Source organism: Dermacentor silvarum, chromosome 8 (genome assembly GCF_013339745.2).
Source record: "Dermacentor silvarum isolate Dsil-2018 chromosome 8, BIME_Dsil_1.4, whole genome shotgun sequence".
In the NCBI taxonomy this organism is placed as follows: Eukaryota; Metazoa; Arthropoda; class Arachnida; order Ixodida; family Ixodidae; genus Dermacentor; species Dermacentor silvarum.
The window spans coordinates 82,337,774-82,354,270 of NC_051161.1; the positions used below are offsets into that span (position 1 = coordinate 82,337,774).

The 16,497-nt window shown below is 44.1% G+C and overlaps 1 protein-coding gene and 1 non-coding gene across 2 annotated transcripts; both read right to left on the reverse strand.

Annotated features, from left to right (window-relative positions):
- Positions 1–610: 610 nt before the first annotated feature.
- Positions 611–16,317, reverse strand: LOC119462236 (polyamine-modulated factor 1-binding protein 1-like). Its single transcript, XM_037723582.1, has 2 exons — positions 16,183–16,317; positions 611–1,651 (listed from the first exon to the last, which is right to left on the reverse strand). Exons 1-2 carry the CDS (start codon positions 16,315–16,317, stop codon positions 611–613), a joined length of 1,176 nt encoding a protein of 391 aa, XP_037579510.1.
- Trnar-ccg (transfer RNA arginine (anticodon CCG)) lies at positions 9,911–9,983 on the reverse strand. Its single transcript has one exon. It is a non-coding gene; the product is annotated as a tRNA-Arg (tRNA).
- Positions 16,318–16,497: the final 180 nt, after the last annotated feature.

Genomic DNA, 16,497 nt, shown 5'->3' on the forward strand with positions numbered 1-16,497 from the left:
CACACATCTGCTGTCATTTTTTCTAGTGAATATTGCAAGTAATTTATGTTGATTGTACTTCGTTGCGGAGAACCTAGACAATACTATTACCTAAACTAGCGATACATTTAGGCTGTAGACTTAAATAACAAGTACAATTATTTGTTTAAATATTAATATAGTTTGTAGCAAATGAACATTTTTTTGTGTGCACTGTACTGCTGCTACTGGGCGGGATCCGAGACCTCTGCGAGACACTCATTGCCTTTTGTTCCTGCATCATCTTGAAATTTTATATAGTTTCAATAAATAAATGCAAATTCAAATAATTTTTCGGGCCGCCATAGTTCACCATGTGTGATTGATAAATAGGTCTATGTCTGTTAAACATAAAAACAACTGACAGACGCATTTCCAGGCTCTTTCACCTATTGTAATAGTCATTCGCAATATATATATATATAGAGAGAGAGAGAGAGAAAGGGAGCGAGCGAGCGAGAAGGAGAGCGGTCAGATTTCTTTCTGTTTGCCCCTTGCCCCCCCCCCCCCCCTCGAGAAATAGTTGGTACGCCACTGGTAAATGGAACGCAATTCTGAAATCACAAATGTAATTTTAGTGCCAATTGGGCAGTTAACAGTTAAATGTACATCCATCTTCTCCTGCGTAGACTTCAATCACCCTTGCGAGTTGCCACATTTGGCGTGGAAGGTTTTCCGCATGTACAAGTACAACGTCGCCTTCTTTAACATTGTTCTTGCTCCGTGTGTCACAGAAGTGTGCAGATCTAAGTTGGAGCAAGTACTCTTTGGTCCATCGTTTCCAAAAGTTTTCCGTCAGGCGCCTCAAGTGCCCAGAAATATGATTGTTGACAGTTTGTTCTTTGGCGAGCTGGTCCTGAAGCGATTCCACTTGCTCGACGAGCCTTGCGCGCATGTCTGAGCTCTTCTGAAGTTCCTCCTTCAGCCGACTTCCCTCGGCAGCGCTGTGCTGCAGGGACTCTTGCAAGGCTGCCATAGTTGCTCCCAGTGAAGCCAGCTTCTGCTCCTGCTCTGTCGTCACACTCATGTGTCGTGCAAGCTGCTGACGCAGGCTATTGAGTGTGGCATCACTGCTGTCCTGTTCTTTCTCGCTCTGCTCGGCCTGAGTCAGCAGATCAGCATTGGCCGAGATAAGGGACCGGTGCTGGTTCAAAAGATCTTCCCTCTCTCGATCCCTTGTACGCAGGAGCTCTTCTATTTTGGCCACTTTAATCACATGCTCCTGGATTTGAAGTTCAAATTCTTTCTTCTGTGGTACAGCATTCTCCAAGTCAGATGCCATGTTCTTGTGCTCTTTCGCCACAAGTGTAAAGTTCTCATGAAGCCTCTGGTTTTCTTGCAGGAGGTGGGAATGGGACTCGGCTCCTGATGCAGCTTCTGTTTCCAACTCTCTCACTCGACATGTGAGCCTCACGACATCACTCTCCTTGCTGTTTAGGTTGTCTTGCAGCTTGTCAATGTGTGATTCTGTAGCTCGGCGTGTTAAGTGGGCAGTCTGTGTATCTTTATCCTTTTCCTTGAGTTTTTCAGTGAGCAGGGCAATCTGGCGAGCCTGGCTGTCCCTCTCCACAAGCAAGCGATCATGCTGCTTGGACAGGTTCTCCACTGTGGCTGTCAGCTTGTCGACTTCCCTCTGGAGCCAAATATTAGAGTACGTGGCACACGGAACAGCAGACAAAAACTCGAGACTCAGACAGGCGTTTATTAGCGTCCGCCTCAGCCCAGAACGTCCAAGAACGCTGCTTGTTCTTTCGAACGCGCTCAGCGCTCCCTCGTCCGATCCTTGTCCTCTTCTTTCTTGTAGGAAGAACGCGGGAAATTCAACAAAGCCATTTGCAGACCTCACTTGTGAAGCCGCAATCTTCTACATTTCCCAATTAGCGGTAACAGAGCTTCACAAAATGTATGTAGTGTTTATTTGGGGTTAACACAGTGCTGTCTCCAATTACATCTGCACTTGAGCACGAAAAGATGGTATACAGAAGCTTGATTTGTACAGCTGTCATGCAATTCTAATTTCTGCTTGCAACAATAACCTGTGCATGTGGTTACTGCACATATGGTGAAAAGTCAAGTAAATTTTTTACAGTTTTGTGTTGACTTACTGTTCTCCCAATTATTACTCTTCCAACAAACTCTTCAGCAACCTTAAGTAACATTCTAGAGCTTATTCTAACACATAATCCTGATATTTACTCTGAAACAATCCACTTGGATTGCTCTTTCTGATAATGATAGCATGATAGCGAGCCTGATAGTAGGGTCCTGCCAGGTTATTGGTGCTGATGCGTTTGTACAGGCTGATCCAGTCCTCGACGTCTTCCCCATCTTTTTCCAAGAATACGCCAGGATCACGGGGAGCGGAGAGAGAGATGTAGGTCATCGAAGTGGCAGCAGGTGTCGGAGCCGGTTGAGTCGAGCTATCGTTGCCGGGAGCCATGACGGAAGGCTCGACGTACCGTCCACTGCGAAGCTCTGTGACGAGGTACACAGAACGCCCACCTCCACCAAATATGTTATGTAGGAAGACACAGACGAGAAGCTATATACAAGTATATTCTGACGGAAGCGAGATGAAGGCGGAGGGTATATTTACAATATATATACAGAGGAGGCTAGGGCAAGAGATGTCCGATCCGGCCCAAATGCCAGCGTCTTCATCGTCGTCTTTGTCGCTCTGCCAAGCATCGCGTTAATCCATGTATGGATCGCTCTGTAACAATACTATTTACAAACAAATACGCCATACTTGGCCAAGAGGCAGCAGCCCATGTTAGTCTCTAATCGTCGTCGTCGTCTTCGCACTGCTCGCCTCTTCGTCATCGTAAATACTGGTCCGTAGCGATATAATCACTGGCTGCTTTGGTATTTCGCTTAACAGGAAGAAGAGAGAGAGCAAGAAGAGAAAAGGCAGGGAGGTCAACAAGACGAGCTTCCGGTTTGCTACCCTACACTAGGGGTAATAGAAAGAGGAAAAGAGGGAGAGAGTGAGTACTGAGTACATGTGGGACGATGCACTGCGACACTATAAGCGGTCTCTTAAACCGGTGCACTTCAAATACTGTACTAACGCACGCATTGCTTTTTGTGCCAGTGACGGGTGTAGCCACGGTCTGAGTATCTTTTACTCGGAGAACGGTCTCGAGTCCAGTCCATTTAAAGTTGTCCTGAGAGAGAGGCGTTGTACGTCGTAGCTAGGGCAAGTACACAATAGGTGCTCGATGGTGTCCTCGCACCTACAGGAGTCGCACATTGGGCTCTCGGCCATTCCCATACGATATGAGTAAGCATTCGTGAACGCCACTCCCAGCCACAAGCGGCACAGCAATGTTGTTTCGCTGCGGGAAAGGCTAAGGAAGAAAATAATAAGAAAACAAGTCAGGTGTCATAAAAGAGCAAGATCTGACCACACCAACAATGTTTGTTTTCATTTGCTGACCAACTCTTGTGTGATCACTAGAGACTGGATGTTTAGGTACTAAAAGTGTCGGTTTTAGGTGCCTGAAACAGGCACTTAAAGCCTCATTTGAGGCACGATAGGGGCTGGAATAGGCACTATAAATTGCTCATGAACAACGATTTCTTTTATGTATTGAATGTGTGTAGCCTATTTTCATGGTAAGGAAACTTGTGTATCGTGCGCTTGTTAGGTCTGAAAGGCAGCAACCGTATTGAGCAAACCATTGCTTCGCACGGCTTTGCTGGGCACACGAGAGCCCATTTTTTTGTCAATCCACATACTCCAGTCTACACGTTTAATACATTTGTTCGAACACAATGAGCAGGAAGTGTTCATTTTATAGCCAAACTTATGTTCTTACAGTTGCGCATCAAGTGGCGCAAGCATAAAAGCACAAAATATGCCCAGAAATAAGCTGCTATACGGTTAATGAGAGAAGCTAAATTTTGGGCTTTATGAATTGAAATCAACAAATGTTCCAGTAAGAAAAGAATAGTCAAATAATGTACATTCAAAAATCATTGTAAAAGTCATCAGATTATCAAAAAAGTCATACATGATTATCATCTTGTAGCGCCCACTGACGCTATGCGGGGACGCTAAGGTCGGCGCTCTCGGCCGGCGCTTTGGGGCCGGCTGCGGATGGCGAGGAGAATAAAGTTGGGCGGCGCGTGCTAGCGGTGCAAGTACGGCACGCGCCAGTCCGTTCTAAAAGTCTGCTGAGCTGGTCTCCTTGTTCTGGCGCTCCGCTGCGACCTCTCGGTTCTCGCCAATCTCTAGGTTCTCGGTTTCAAGACTCTGCTTCTTCTGACTCTGAATAAGCTTGCAGGAGTGCTCAACATCAACAGAGATGAATAGAGCATTTTCATATTCCCATATGTTTGATGGCTTCACTTGCTCTGATATTCTGAGCGTCTATCTGCAAGAACTTCTGAAATTTTTTTCGAGCTTAAAAAATCCACGTTTTTTGTCCAAGACAGACTGCTGACATACATGGGATGCATACAAATTGTGTTATGGTATGGTATGTGTGTAATGACTCATGAACTGTTCACAACTCTTCCATGTCGCTATGACTCAATTCATTGCAAAGTGTTTCTTTTTTATCAGACATTGGAGCACGGGAGTATGTATCTTCTTACGTACACCTATTTAGATGTGCCACCATCACCTGGTTGTCTCTTTAAAATAAGAAAGAAGCAGAGGCACCAAAAAAGGGGTCCGCATAACTAGTGGACAGTACTTGCAGCGAACTTTGCACGCTTCCACCTAACACATGTGCAACGAGCTCCACAGTCAACAGTCTTTCCAAACTACAGTCAGCAGTGCATTTTTCTCGATATGCTGGTCCTTTCTAAAGTTCCCGCTGGCAGTGTAACATGGAGTTGAATGTGCACTGCCAAAGGCGACTTTTGGCAATATTTTTCTCTGGCATTGCTAACTAGTGTCAGGCAGCTAATTAGAGGCCCTAAAAGCTCAACTAACATTGACAATGCAAGCACTTAAAACTTGTGAGCTCACATTGCCAGGTACGTTGCCACTAGCAACAGTTTCTAATAACACATCCAGCTTGATCTATTGGAAAAAGCAATCATCTGCGCTTTTGAAACAGAGAGAGCACCCCGAAAAAGCATTTTCAGGCTGCTAAAAGGAAGAATAGGCCCATAATATATAGGCACAACAGACAGAAATAGGCACTTAAAGGCACAATGAAGTCAGTGCTGAACCACTTCTAACCCAGAATTCATGTTCATACACCAAACAGGTGTGGCCCTGATGTGAGAGGAGAAATGGCCTTTTGTCTATAATTCAGTCTCTAGTAATCACCTGTCTAGCCCAGTCAAACATAACAGGTTATCGTTTAAAAATATGTTCATAAACTTAATTGATTCACACATTCCAGTATCTCTGAAAACACCCTGGTTTAACTTGTGCCTTGGTAATCTCAATAACAAAAAGAAGCATTTCTTTAAGCAGGCAGACAAAAATAGTCGCAGATTCTTGGCATTGGAACAAACAACACAACAAAGAATGCCAATCACTCCTGAAGTCTTGTTCACTGCCACTTTAACAAACATGACTTGCTGTCAATGCTCACAAATAAACTGAAACGTTTCTGGCATATAATTTATATACGTAATCATCTCAACATCATTCTTATTGATAACACTAGCAGTGTAATGCCTGAAACACAGTGTCCTCAACTTCTGCATTATGCTTTTTCATGTATTTACACATGAGGATACCATCTGTTATCCTAACCAAAACATGCATACCGGTTGTCATATTAGCGGCATAAAAATTACTACAAAACAGTTATTTTCCCATTGTTGAAAAAAGTGAACATATCTTCCACATCTGATGATACTGGCTGCGAAGATACAATATAAGCACTAAACAATTACGCAGATCTCATGCAACATGGAAATCAATGTTATGTGAAACATTTTGCAGGCCGCTAGCCATCCAGCATCATTTGGCCAAGGGTTCTAAGAAGCTTTAAAAGATGGACCAATGTTTTTGTGTGCGTCAAGCAATTCTGTATGTGTGATGTGAATGTGCGGATATGCCAATAACGTTAACATGACAGTGATGACATGATGACCAATTTTTTTTTTATTCCTGTGAAGAAACATTATAACCAGTTTAGCATAGTACTATGTTGGGCTAGTTGGTGCAAAGTTAACCTGTCCAAAGTTGTAACTTGTTTAGCTATGATCCGGACTGGTGTGGTCCAGCACAGCGTCTCAATGCACTATAGCAGCTATGAAAAAAGGTTGGGAAAAACTTGCATGCTCTCACTTTTACAAGCAACTTGTTGATATGCGATGTGATGCAGACAAAAGTCAGTACAATGAAACCTCATTAATATGTTCCCGCTTAATAAGTAATTCCAATTTAAATATAGTCCTGATGAATCCCTCACCCTGCCACCATAGAGGAGCTTAATGTATTGGTTGACCACTTAATGTAGTTGCTCACCACATGCCAAATAGCTAGTGTGTAGCATTTACTTCATTTTTCAATGCGTGCAAGCACGGAATTGGCAAAATGTCATTCGTAGGCTATAGATAGTGAAATTGCAGTGCACCCCCTGCACGGACTGCAGTGGCCACTGATATCAAAACATGGTGGACATGACGTGTTTCCTGCTCACATAGCATCTGGCGCTTCCACGCCGTCGTCGTGGACGACATGGAAGTGGATGCTGGCCCTTCCGTATCTGATACAGCCGTGCTTTGATCGTTATGAGGGCATTTACAGAGAAGTGGGGCCTGATGAAGAAAGTGGCTCATGGACTTGCCGAGTTTGAGGATGCTGTCATCGCTGCAAGGCCACCACGGCGGCAAGTGAACATAAAAGATTTTTTCACTGCCTGCTCCCAAACAAAACTAGTCTGTGTGTGTGTTTCAGTGAGCATTAAGACGTCGTTTCTTTCTGGTTGGTAGGTCTATAGCCTCTCATCTGCCATTGTCGGTTAGTCAGTACTATATCACTTAGTGCGTATCTGATCCACGGTTCCTGCCAACTACATATTAACGAGGTTTTAGTGAAGTAAGATTGACTATCACTTGTGCATTTCATTCCAGAGTCTCTGGTTGAATGTAAACCATGGCACGTGTGCATGTACTCTCCCTCATGCTATGTGATATGCCACACATGCCAGACATCTGAAAGAGCTAGTTTGCATTGACACAACAGAAACCTGTGTGCGATTGTGGCCTCATGGTTCGAGCATCGAACTGTTGTGCTAGGGCGCCGAGGATTTGATCCCACCATCAGACACTTGAGTTCTTTCTTATAGAAGAGCCCCAAAACAATGCCACACAAGAACCTACCTATCCATAGCAAAGTGCCTGGGATGAGTCAAAGAATGCTTTGCACTAAAACGTCTCATTCAGCTTTTATACTGTACTGGGTGTGCTTTTCTCACAGACACTGTCAACTGGTATCATTCCTCACGACTGAAGAATTACTGAAGTCATTCCCATTTTCAAATATGGTGACCAGTCTCCACCACTCAACTAGCGGCCCATTTCATTAACGAGTACTGCATGCCAACTTTTCGAGCATATAATACATTTGCAAGTCGTAAATTATTTGGAGGATCATAACATTAGTATTTACAAATACCAACACAGTTTTTGCAAGGGTTACTTGTGTGACACACAGCTAGCCGAATTTGTTCACGGACTTCATGCATCGCTATTAAATGTTGGCATCAAGCTGACCCAGTCTTCCTCTATTATTCGAAAGCATCTGACCAGGCATCTCATGAAACTAGCTGAACTTAACACTTGCATGGATCAAAGCTTTCCTTCAAATAGCCCTTCAGCATGCTTACACAAATAATTTCAAATCAGCTTATGGCCACGTCAAGTAGTGTACCATGCACTAGGCGCTTGGCTCCTTAAAATTGGTATTTATACATTATTGATTTATGAAACTCTGTTTCATTCAAAATTATATTATTTGCCAATGACTATATATATGGCAGTGGCTATGCAGTGGCCAATGGCCATTGACAGTGGCCAATGACTATGCCTGCAGTGGACATAAATATAGGCTGATGATGATGTCATATACCGTAACATTTTGTGCAGCACTGACACCTACCTACTATAACCTGACCTATACACAATTAACATATATCGTGAAATGACACACTTGCAGTTCCTTAATCGAACATTCATATTGCTTGCGCATGCTCTGTTCAATGGTATATATCCTTTATTCAACTCGATTAAGACTGCTTTTCGCAGATGTGTCGATCAAGGCTTTTGCAATGACTCTGTGTGAAAGAAAGAAAATGGAGGAGAGAATAAGAAAAGAGGAAAGAGGATGACAAATTGGCAGGTGAAACAAGAACATGAAGGGAGATTACGTCAGGCAGGGTGGGTTCGAGTCGTAATCGACTTTGGCAGAGAGTCCATGCTGCCCCGCGGCCACGTCACATATGATTGCAAAGAGACCATGAGCTCTAGAGTGTTCATGCAGGAAGAGGCCACAATTTTAACTGCACCAGGGAGAGCACACCATGGGTGGCCCGGCAGCAGATAGTATATTGGGGCAAAATGTTTTGCAGTCAACACATGATGTCATTAATGACATAGCAGCTGTTAATTAGGTCACAGCCAACCACATGGCCCCACTCCCAGTATGATGAAGATACATGACCAAGTTCGTGCACCTTAGCAGGCCGCTTAATTGTTGCACCAATTCGAGCAGTCTAGTTGTGCAAATGAAGGGTAACACACTGACGCACAGTATTCAGGGAAGGTCACAGGAGTCAGAGGGATAGAGTGGCCTATTTCTAGTACACTCTAACAAAGGTAACTAGGCCTGAGGCACTGGGGAGTATACATAGGGGATCATAAATATTACTTCGCATGCTGCGCTATTAATTTCTTACAATGTACAAAGAATGAAACTTGGTTAAAAATTGTGCCATTTGGAGTTTGTGTCAAGAGTGCATGCATGTATGCATGCGCGCGCCGTCTGACGTACTGTTCTTTTCCTCTCTCGATTTGCGTTGTATTCGCGGGCGCGCTGTGTAAAAACCGCAAGCCCCGCATGTTGGAGCAACGCCTCATAGGAGGCGTTGGTTGGAGCCTGTGGTTACAGGATAATCGAAAGTACAGGATAATCGAAACTGTAAATAGACAACCAGGGGTCATCAGAAAGAAAGTGAGAGAAATAGAGACCGTGAATTGGATGCAAAGAATGGAAACGAAAAGGACAATGGAGATTTACAAGAATGAGAAGAAAGAAATTAGAAGGGAAAATCTGTACGATAACACAAAGGGCAGTGCCTTGCTATTTGAGGCTCGAGCCGGTTGCCTAAGGACGAAAACATATCGGAACAAATATTCGGAACTAGATGAGACATGTGTATGCTGCAGTAAAAATCCAGAGACCACTCAGCACATCCTAATGGAATGCGACGGGATCCACCCAGCGAGAACCGTAGGTAACGTGCAACTCCCAGAAGCGCTTGGGTTTAAAGTGGAAGGAAACAAACAGATCAGCCGTAGAGATCAGCAAGAGACGATTAGAGTACTGGTGGAAAAAAAGCAGGGAAAAGATGGATACGACCTGATCTCTTAAAATCATAGGCAGCGGTACAAGCTAAATTTTTGAAAAAGGTATACAAAAATGCGAGATAAAGAACATGTGTAGTATACCTGATTAAATCAAGCAGGCTAGGTGACTATTTGTCGCCACCCCGTTTCAAAGGGGATGCCAATAAATCATCATCATCATCGGTTAAGCGGTCGATATGCGATCCACAGAAAAACCTTGATCTGCCGGTGAGAGTGATGGACTTCTTTCGGCTTTAGGGCCTGAATAACACGGAGATGCAAAATCAAACAAAGACTAAAAATTAAGCAAATGTAACTTAAAAATGAAAAAAAAAAAAATCATATCTAACGCCCCTGGTGGGACTTGAACCCACAATCTTTGGTTCCGGAGACCAACGCCTTATCCATTAGGCCACAGGAGCACGCCAACGGAAGGGCTGTTTTGCGCCATATTAAACTGCTCACGTCGGTGTTTCGCAATTCAACTGAAGGCGCGAATTACTCATTAAAAAAAAAAAAAATTCAAACTTGGAACTAGACACGCACGCCGTCATTGAGCAGCACCAAGTCGGCTTTCTTGCTTCTTTCCAACTGTAGAATACTACTGCTATTTTTTTTTTCTTCGTCACAGGTTCAAGTGTAATTCAAGCGGAACGCTTTGAATGGACACGAATAAAATGTTTTATCATCGTCAGCGTACTGTTAAATGTCTAATTGGTGTGTACTCACGTTGTCTTGTGTCAGGCGCATAGCACTACTGCTGACGCGAGTTATAACACCCCAATAATACGCCGTTACAGTGCAAAAACCTGCAAGGTATTGACAGTCCCTAGAGCAGTAATATTGCTAAGAGGGATCCCAACTAAACAGCGACATTACTAAAGCCGTGAATAAAATATCGGCGCCCGTTTCAAAAGGCACGACAGTACATTTTGCCAACGCGCAACCGCACAGCATAGAATAAAGCACAGTCCGGCCGTCCGGCGAAGATTATGCAACCATAGAATAAAGAATCAACTTTGCAACGCTGACCGTGAGAAACAAACGAAAAGAGCAGCTAGCGCCATCTCCCTTACATTGAACAAAGCTATGGCAAAAGAAATCGAAAAGGCGTCGACTGGCGTCGCTGCAGTACATCGAAAGTATCGTCCAATATTCTAGGGACCATATCGAAAGTACGGTGGAAGGAGAGTGCCCAACACAAACTCAAGAAGGGTATACAGTAGCGCACCCAGGATCTCTTCCCGGGGGGGGGGGGAGCAAGCACTTTGCACAGTATGTAATTTCCTCGCTTTAGCCAGAGGAATCCAACAGCAAATAAAATGCCTAATAATAATAATAATAATAATAATAATAATAATAATAATAATAATAATAATAATAATAATAATAATAATAATAATAATAATAATAATAATGGCGATGTTTATTTCTTCAGCGTATTGCTCGAAGTAATTTAAGAGTGAATGAATAAATACAAGACAGTGATAGAGTGTTGTTAATCAGGAAAATTCGACCTCAAGCCACCTCCTGAATTGTAATGACAATGTGAACAGAGCACTGAAGGTACACGTTGGACTGGTGGGTCTGGACGCGTGGGGCGGGGAGGAGGGGGGGGGGGGGGGGGGTTACAGCCTGCCAGGATCACTCTTTCTTCTACCAGGATCACTCGTTTTGGACATTGGCAATGGATCGGTGGCTTGCTCTATCTCTTGTTGAGTGAGTGGACCACTAATAATAGCACATTCTTCTTAAGTTGAAGCGGTCTCGACGCCGAGCACACTTGGACGATAACGATTTTGAATATCAGAAGGGGCGCTAAGTAATGTCATGTAGTAAGCATCGAATTCGGACAGAATTTCATTTGCATTAGATACTAATGACCCTTTAGAATAAATACTTGGCATTTGTTTGTGGCATTACGGTATTCATCAAGTAAAGTCTGACGCGTGGGTTCCTCAGTCTGCAAAAGCACGATTATTACGCGATCGAACGCAGGCACCTCGGTATAGCGCATTGCATCATACTTCTGGAGCTTAATTTTGGCAATATAATATCTACATCCATATATAAGAGCCAGATGCTTCACATTCTAAGTCATAGAGGCTATAAAGGATTTTTAGTAACGTCTTCAGATTCTCTATAAAACGACCTCGCGGCTGTTGCGCGAACTTCTCGCGGCTCCCAAGAGGCAAATAAAGGCATATCAGGCGTACAGTATCAAACAAATTCCGAGTGTCATGAGCCCACGAGTACTATGTATAGTAAACACCTCGTCGCTTACGAGTGATGAGTTAGTTCCAGGGTGTACGTCACTTCGGTCAGAAATTAGAGCGAGTGCTATTGTCAATCTACGCAATAACAAATATGTTCTGTTTGACAGGAGAGTCCATAGAAGAGAAGTGTCAATGAAGAATAAATGCGATCAAGTCGCACGTGTGTATGCTACCTCGGGTATGTGTATACGAGTACGAGGTGTGATTACTAGATGTCCATGCCAATAAGTACCATGCTCATTTTCAACTATATCCCAGATGACCATTTATGTTCCATAGATGTCCATGGAACGTGATGTTCTAAACATTGCACATATCCTATAGATATCCATATTTGTCCAAACAACATTACAAATACAAACCATGAATAATATAAATCCGGTCCGGATGATGTTGCTGTAACATTATAAATGATATCGCAGATAGACACAAGTGACCTCTAGTAGATGCTCACTTGATTCATGCAGATCGAAGTCCACAGAACATGTAGTGGATTTTCCCAGTTGACAATAGCGAGCTCGCGTGACTGGCTGACTTATCAGTACAAGTTTCATAGCAATTGCTATAAATATTACGTTCGCAACACATGCTCTGTGACATATGCAGCGGGCAGAACGCAAAGAGCAATTACAGATACATCACGTGCAGAAGTATGAGCACATGCACGGCGCAAAGGAAGTGCAGCATGCTCATACCTCAGGCCTTCCGCCTGGAACGAGTGACATATTGAATTAACCAATGCTTAATACAATTAAGTTGTATCAGAATGTACAAGAAGTAGGTATACACTTATGAGCGGCAAACATGATAGTTGAGGATTATATTTCAAAAAATTAGAAAACATATTTCTGTCACATGGAAACTGGCAAATAGAGCCTCTGAGAGGACAACTATTCATGTGTGGACCAAACAAAAGGGCGGTATGTCAAGTTGTTACAACATACATTAGATGTCATATGATAAAACCTATTGGCCGTCTCTTTCCTAAGTCAACGCCACATTTTTCTGGCAGAAACGCCCGTGCCTGGGAACAAATTCAGGTCTTCGATTTAGACAAGGACCCAATTCCTACGTCCCAGACACATTTGTGGTTTACTGTGTAATTCAGAGAGAAAACTGCACTTCTATCCCTGCGGATAGGCTATGGTGTACACGGTCACTGAGATCGCACACACAATTTAAATCGCCCATGAACACAATGTTACAGTCACATTATACTCATCTAGCCACGCTCGCAAAGAAACTATAATGCGTCGCGGTGCATAGTTAAACGCATACATACATATATTGATTAGGCACCATGCCAAGCCATGAAACATAAAATCGCTTTGTAGAAACCGCCCCTTGTAAACGTTATTAGCTTCAGTAGAATATGATACACTTTTCCCGAGCAACCAACAGGGTGCGGCACAAGGGCATTATTATTGTCAGAGAAAAAGAGCCTCTCTTCCCCACTCCCGATCTTCATTTTCCGAACGGCTACACAAAGTAAAAGTGTCTGCTCAACAGCAACCGGTGGGGCTGCGCCTTGAGCTAGTCTCTGTGAGAAACTTGAGCCTGCGTACATTAAGCTTTGCAAAGGTAAGTTGCTGTGACATAGCCGTGTAGACTGTACATCTTTCTGCCTCAGACCTGCATGGGCTGATCTGATGGGGCAGGATCGGGTGAATCATGCCCCGCACTAGCGCCATGCCTCCCTGATCGTCTGCAGTGGCATAGCCAGAAATTTTGTTCGGGGGGTGGGGGGGGGGGGGGGGGCAGCCATTTGGGCCCAGCACCTACCGTTAGACGTCGGACCCAAACGTGCCCAGCACCTACCGTTAGACGTCGGACCCAGCAGCTAGCGTTAGACGTCGCTGGCTGGCTCCGGAGAGCCCCGGAAGCCGGCGTTCCCGCGTTCTAGACAAGGCTGCTCACCTCTGTACATATAAAAAGCAGGAGTTCTGCAGAATATACATTAGAAATGCGAAGATACAATGAAATATACAAATACGAAGGTACAGCTTGATATATGACAAAAAAGGTGTCGCTGGAAACAAAGTTCACCGTATAGGTTTTCAATAAATTTACGTATCTAAGCAAACGTCACTGTATACAATGCGTCAAACAAGGCAGATAAACATGTTGCGCAATCGCAGATAGTAAAATTTACGCATAGAAAGACAGACGATCCAGGCAAGAACAAAACTATGATAGCAGAAATCGTGATATGTACTTGGGCCATGCGGCGGTAGCGACAGCACCATATGGCTAGAATGATAGAGGAAGGTGCAGAAATAAATACGAAAATTAGTATTTTAACTGCCCGCACAGCGGCAACTATTATTCTGCACCCAAAATTTAAAAAAGGGTGTTGCTTCGGTTAAAAAAAAAGCAAAAGCAGGTAGCTACAAAGGAAAGAAAAGGACAAACGAAAGCCGCAGATGATGAGGCAAGTTGAACTACCCAATATCCGAGTGTGTTTGTTGGCAAACGCCGCGTGGGCCGAGCTTTCAATGAGCAAGGTCGGTCAGAATTGGTTATTAATGTCCTCGTAATTTTCGTATTCGCATGATAATTTTGATCATGATGCTAACCGCTAGAATAAACGGCTAAAATTTCTGCGGTTTTAAAAGTTAACGAACAGTCATACGTTTTCATAATTACGAGCTTATGGACCTGAAGGAACAGAGCTTTTTACTTGCATTGATTCTTGATGCTTCGCTTTCTTAAGGACAAACTTCTCTCGGCGGGGAAGTTGAGCGAAGCGGTCAATGACTTCGGACACGTTGATGCCGACGTCTCTGTGGGTGTATAGAAGCGCCAGCCTAACCATGCGTTCCACAGACATTGTAGAGCGCGAGTAGTTTTTTTAGTAAACTCTTTTTAAAAAATATTCTCTCTGCGCTGGCAGTGGTCACTGGAAGGGTGACTAGAATATGCAGCCGTTTGTACACATTTACATAGAACCTGCAGTCGCAATGAGAGAGGGCATCTATTCCGGTGCTAAAACCTAAAACACTCCCTCGATGTCGTTGGCATCCTTGTTTAGGTACCTTGCACAAACAGTATACGCTGTTCAATTCCAGCGATTTCCTTCGTTTTGTCAGGAAGTATGGAGAAGCAGCCTGTTTTTGCAACTAGGCTTTCTTTCATAATTTCACCACAAATTTCTATAATTTGGTTTTGTGCATCTGGGCTTAAATACGAGGCATTACTGGAACAACTTTCCAAATGGTTCTTCAGATATGTATCTCCACAATAAGCTCGCATGCGAAGAAGCGCTCTGAAAATACCTGTAGTTTCAGCGGGGGCTATGCTTAAATCCATAGGACCACTGTCCCTGTGGCCACCGAGAGCCAGACCTTGTCGCCCGCAAAGAGAATTTCCTCAATAAAAGGCCATTTACTTTCTTCTGTTTTCTCATATTTTACTTTGCCTGCCCTGGTCCAGTTGATTGATCACATTGGGCACGCTTCCTGAAAATGTTTGGAGAAAATTATCAGCTGCTAGCTCACAGTCACGGTGATATTTAGTATTTTCGTCTGTGTGGAAGATTGCGAGCGCGTGCTTTTATTTCTGGAACGGCTTGGACACAAGGGCTCCAGTGCACGCATGTTGGCCTAATTGTATAAGAGCATTAACCCCATAAAGTTCCAGAATTGAAAATCTTTTAAAGCACGCCTTTGGAAATGTCAGTGACCTTTTGCGTCAAAAGTTTATGAGAACTTTATACCCATAAAGTTTTTTAATTGAAATCCATGCGCTCCGTAGATTCCGCCGCAAAATTCTGCGATGCGCTTGTTTGCTATTGAAAAGCCCTTGAAACTTTCTACTCGGATGGGGCTCCTTGCATTATGTGACTCCAGCTGCATGGGCGTTGGCACAAAATCCAGCCCGAGTTCCCAATGTTCACGCCGAAATGTCTTTTTGAGCATGAAAAAGACATTGTAGACAAAAGGCAGAATGATTCCCGGTGCCGGTGGTTGTTTTGGTCGGCGGTGCATGACAGCACGAAAAAATTTCGGGGGGTGGGGCTGAAGCCCCCCCCCCCTCCCTTCCCTGGTCGTCTGCCCTTCCCTGTAGGCTATATGCTCTGATGGTCTCTGAGACGTGACGGTCTAGGGACGTTTGTTGAAAACGCTTTCCTCACTCGTCTCGGAGTTTCACGAAACACGATGCTTAATTATCGGCATATCGGCGTGGCCACGTACGCATGCAGTAGGTATTAGTCGCATTTCTCGAAGCTGCTGCACACTTGCTCTGTGTCTGATGTTTCCGCAAGAGCGTTCTGGCTGAGGCTCTACTGCTGTATCACCACCTGGTTTAGGTACAGGGACGCTCGCGTCTCGCAGGGAAACCCCACCTCTACACTGCCTTCCATTTCGTCAGAAGTCACCACGACGATGCATTCACTACAAGATGCATTATCGACAACGTTGGACTCGGACACCAAAGCGCCTGGAAGGTCGTCTGTTGCATCGAGGACTTCTGGGGACATCACTGATATGTTTGTGCATAGCTTCTTCGGGTGGTCTCGTGCGATACCGTAGTTTATTGGCGTGCATCATCATACATTCTTCCGCGGAATGTGCAAAGCGATGACTATCTTCTCAGTGTGGCATCTGGCTTCCTGCGGTGTCAACGAATCTGTCAAAAGTGGCCGGATGTCTCTGACGCA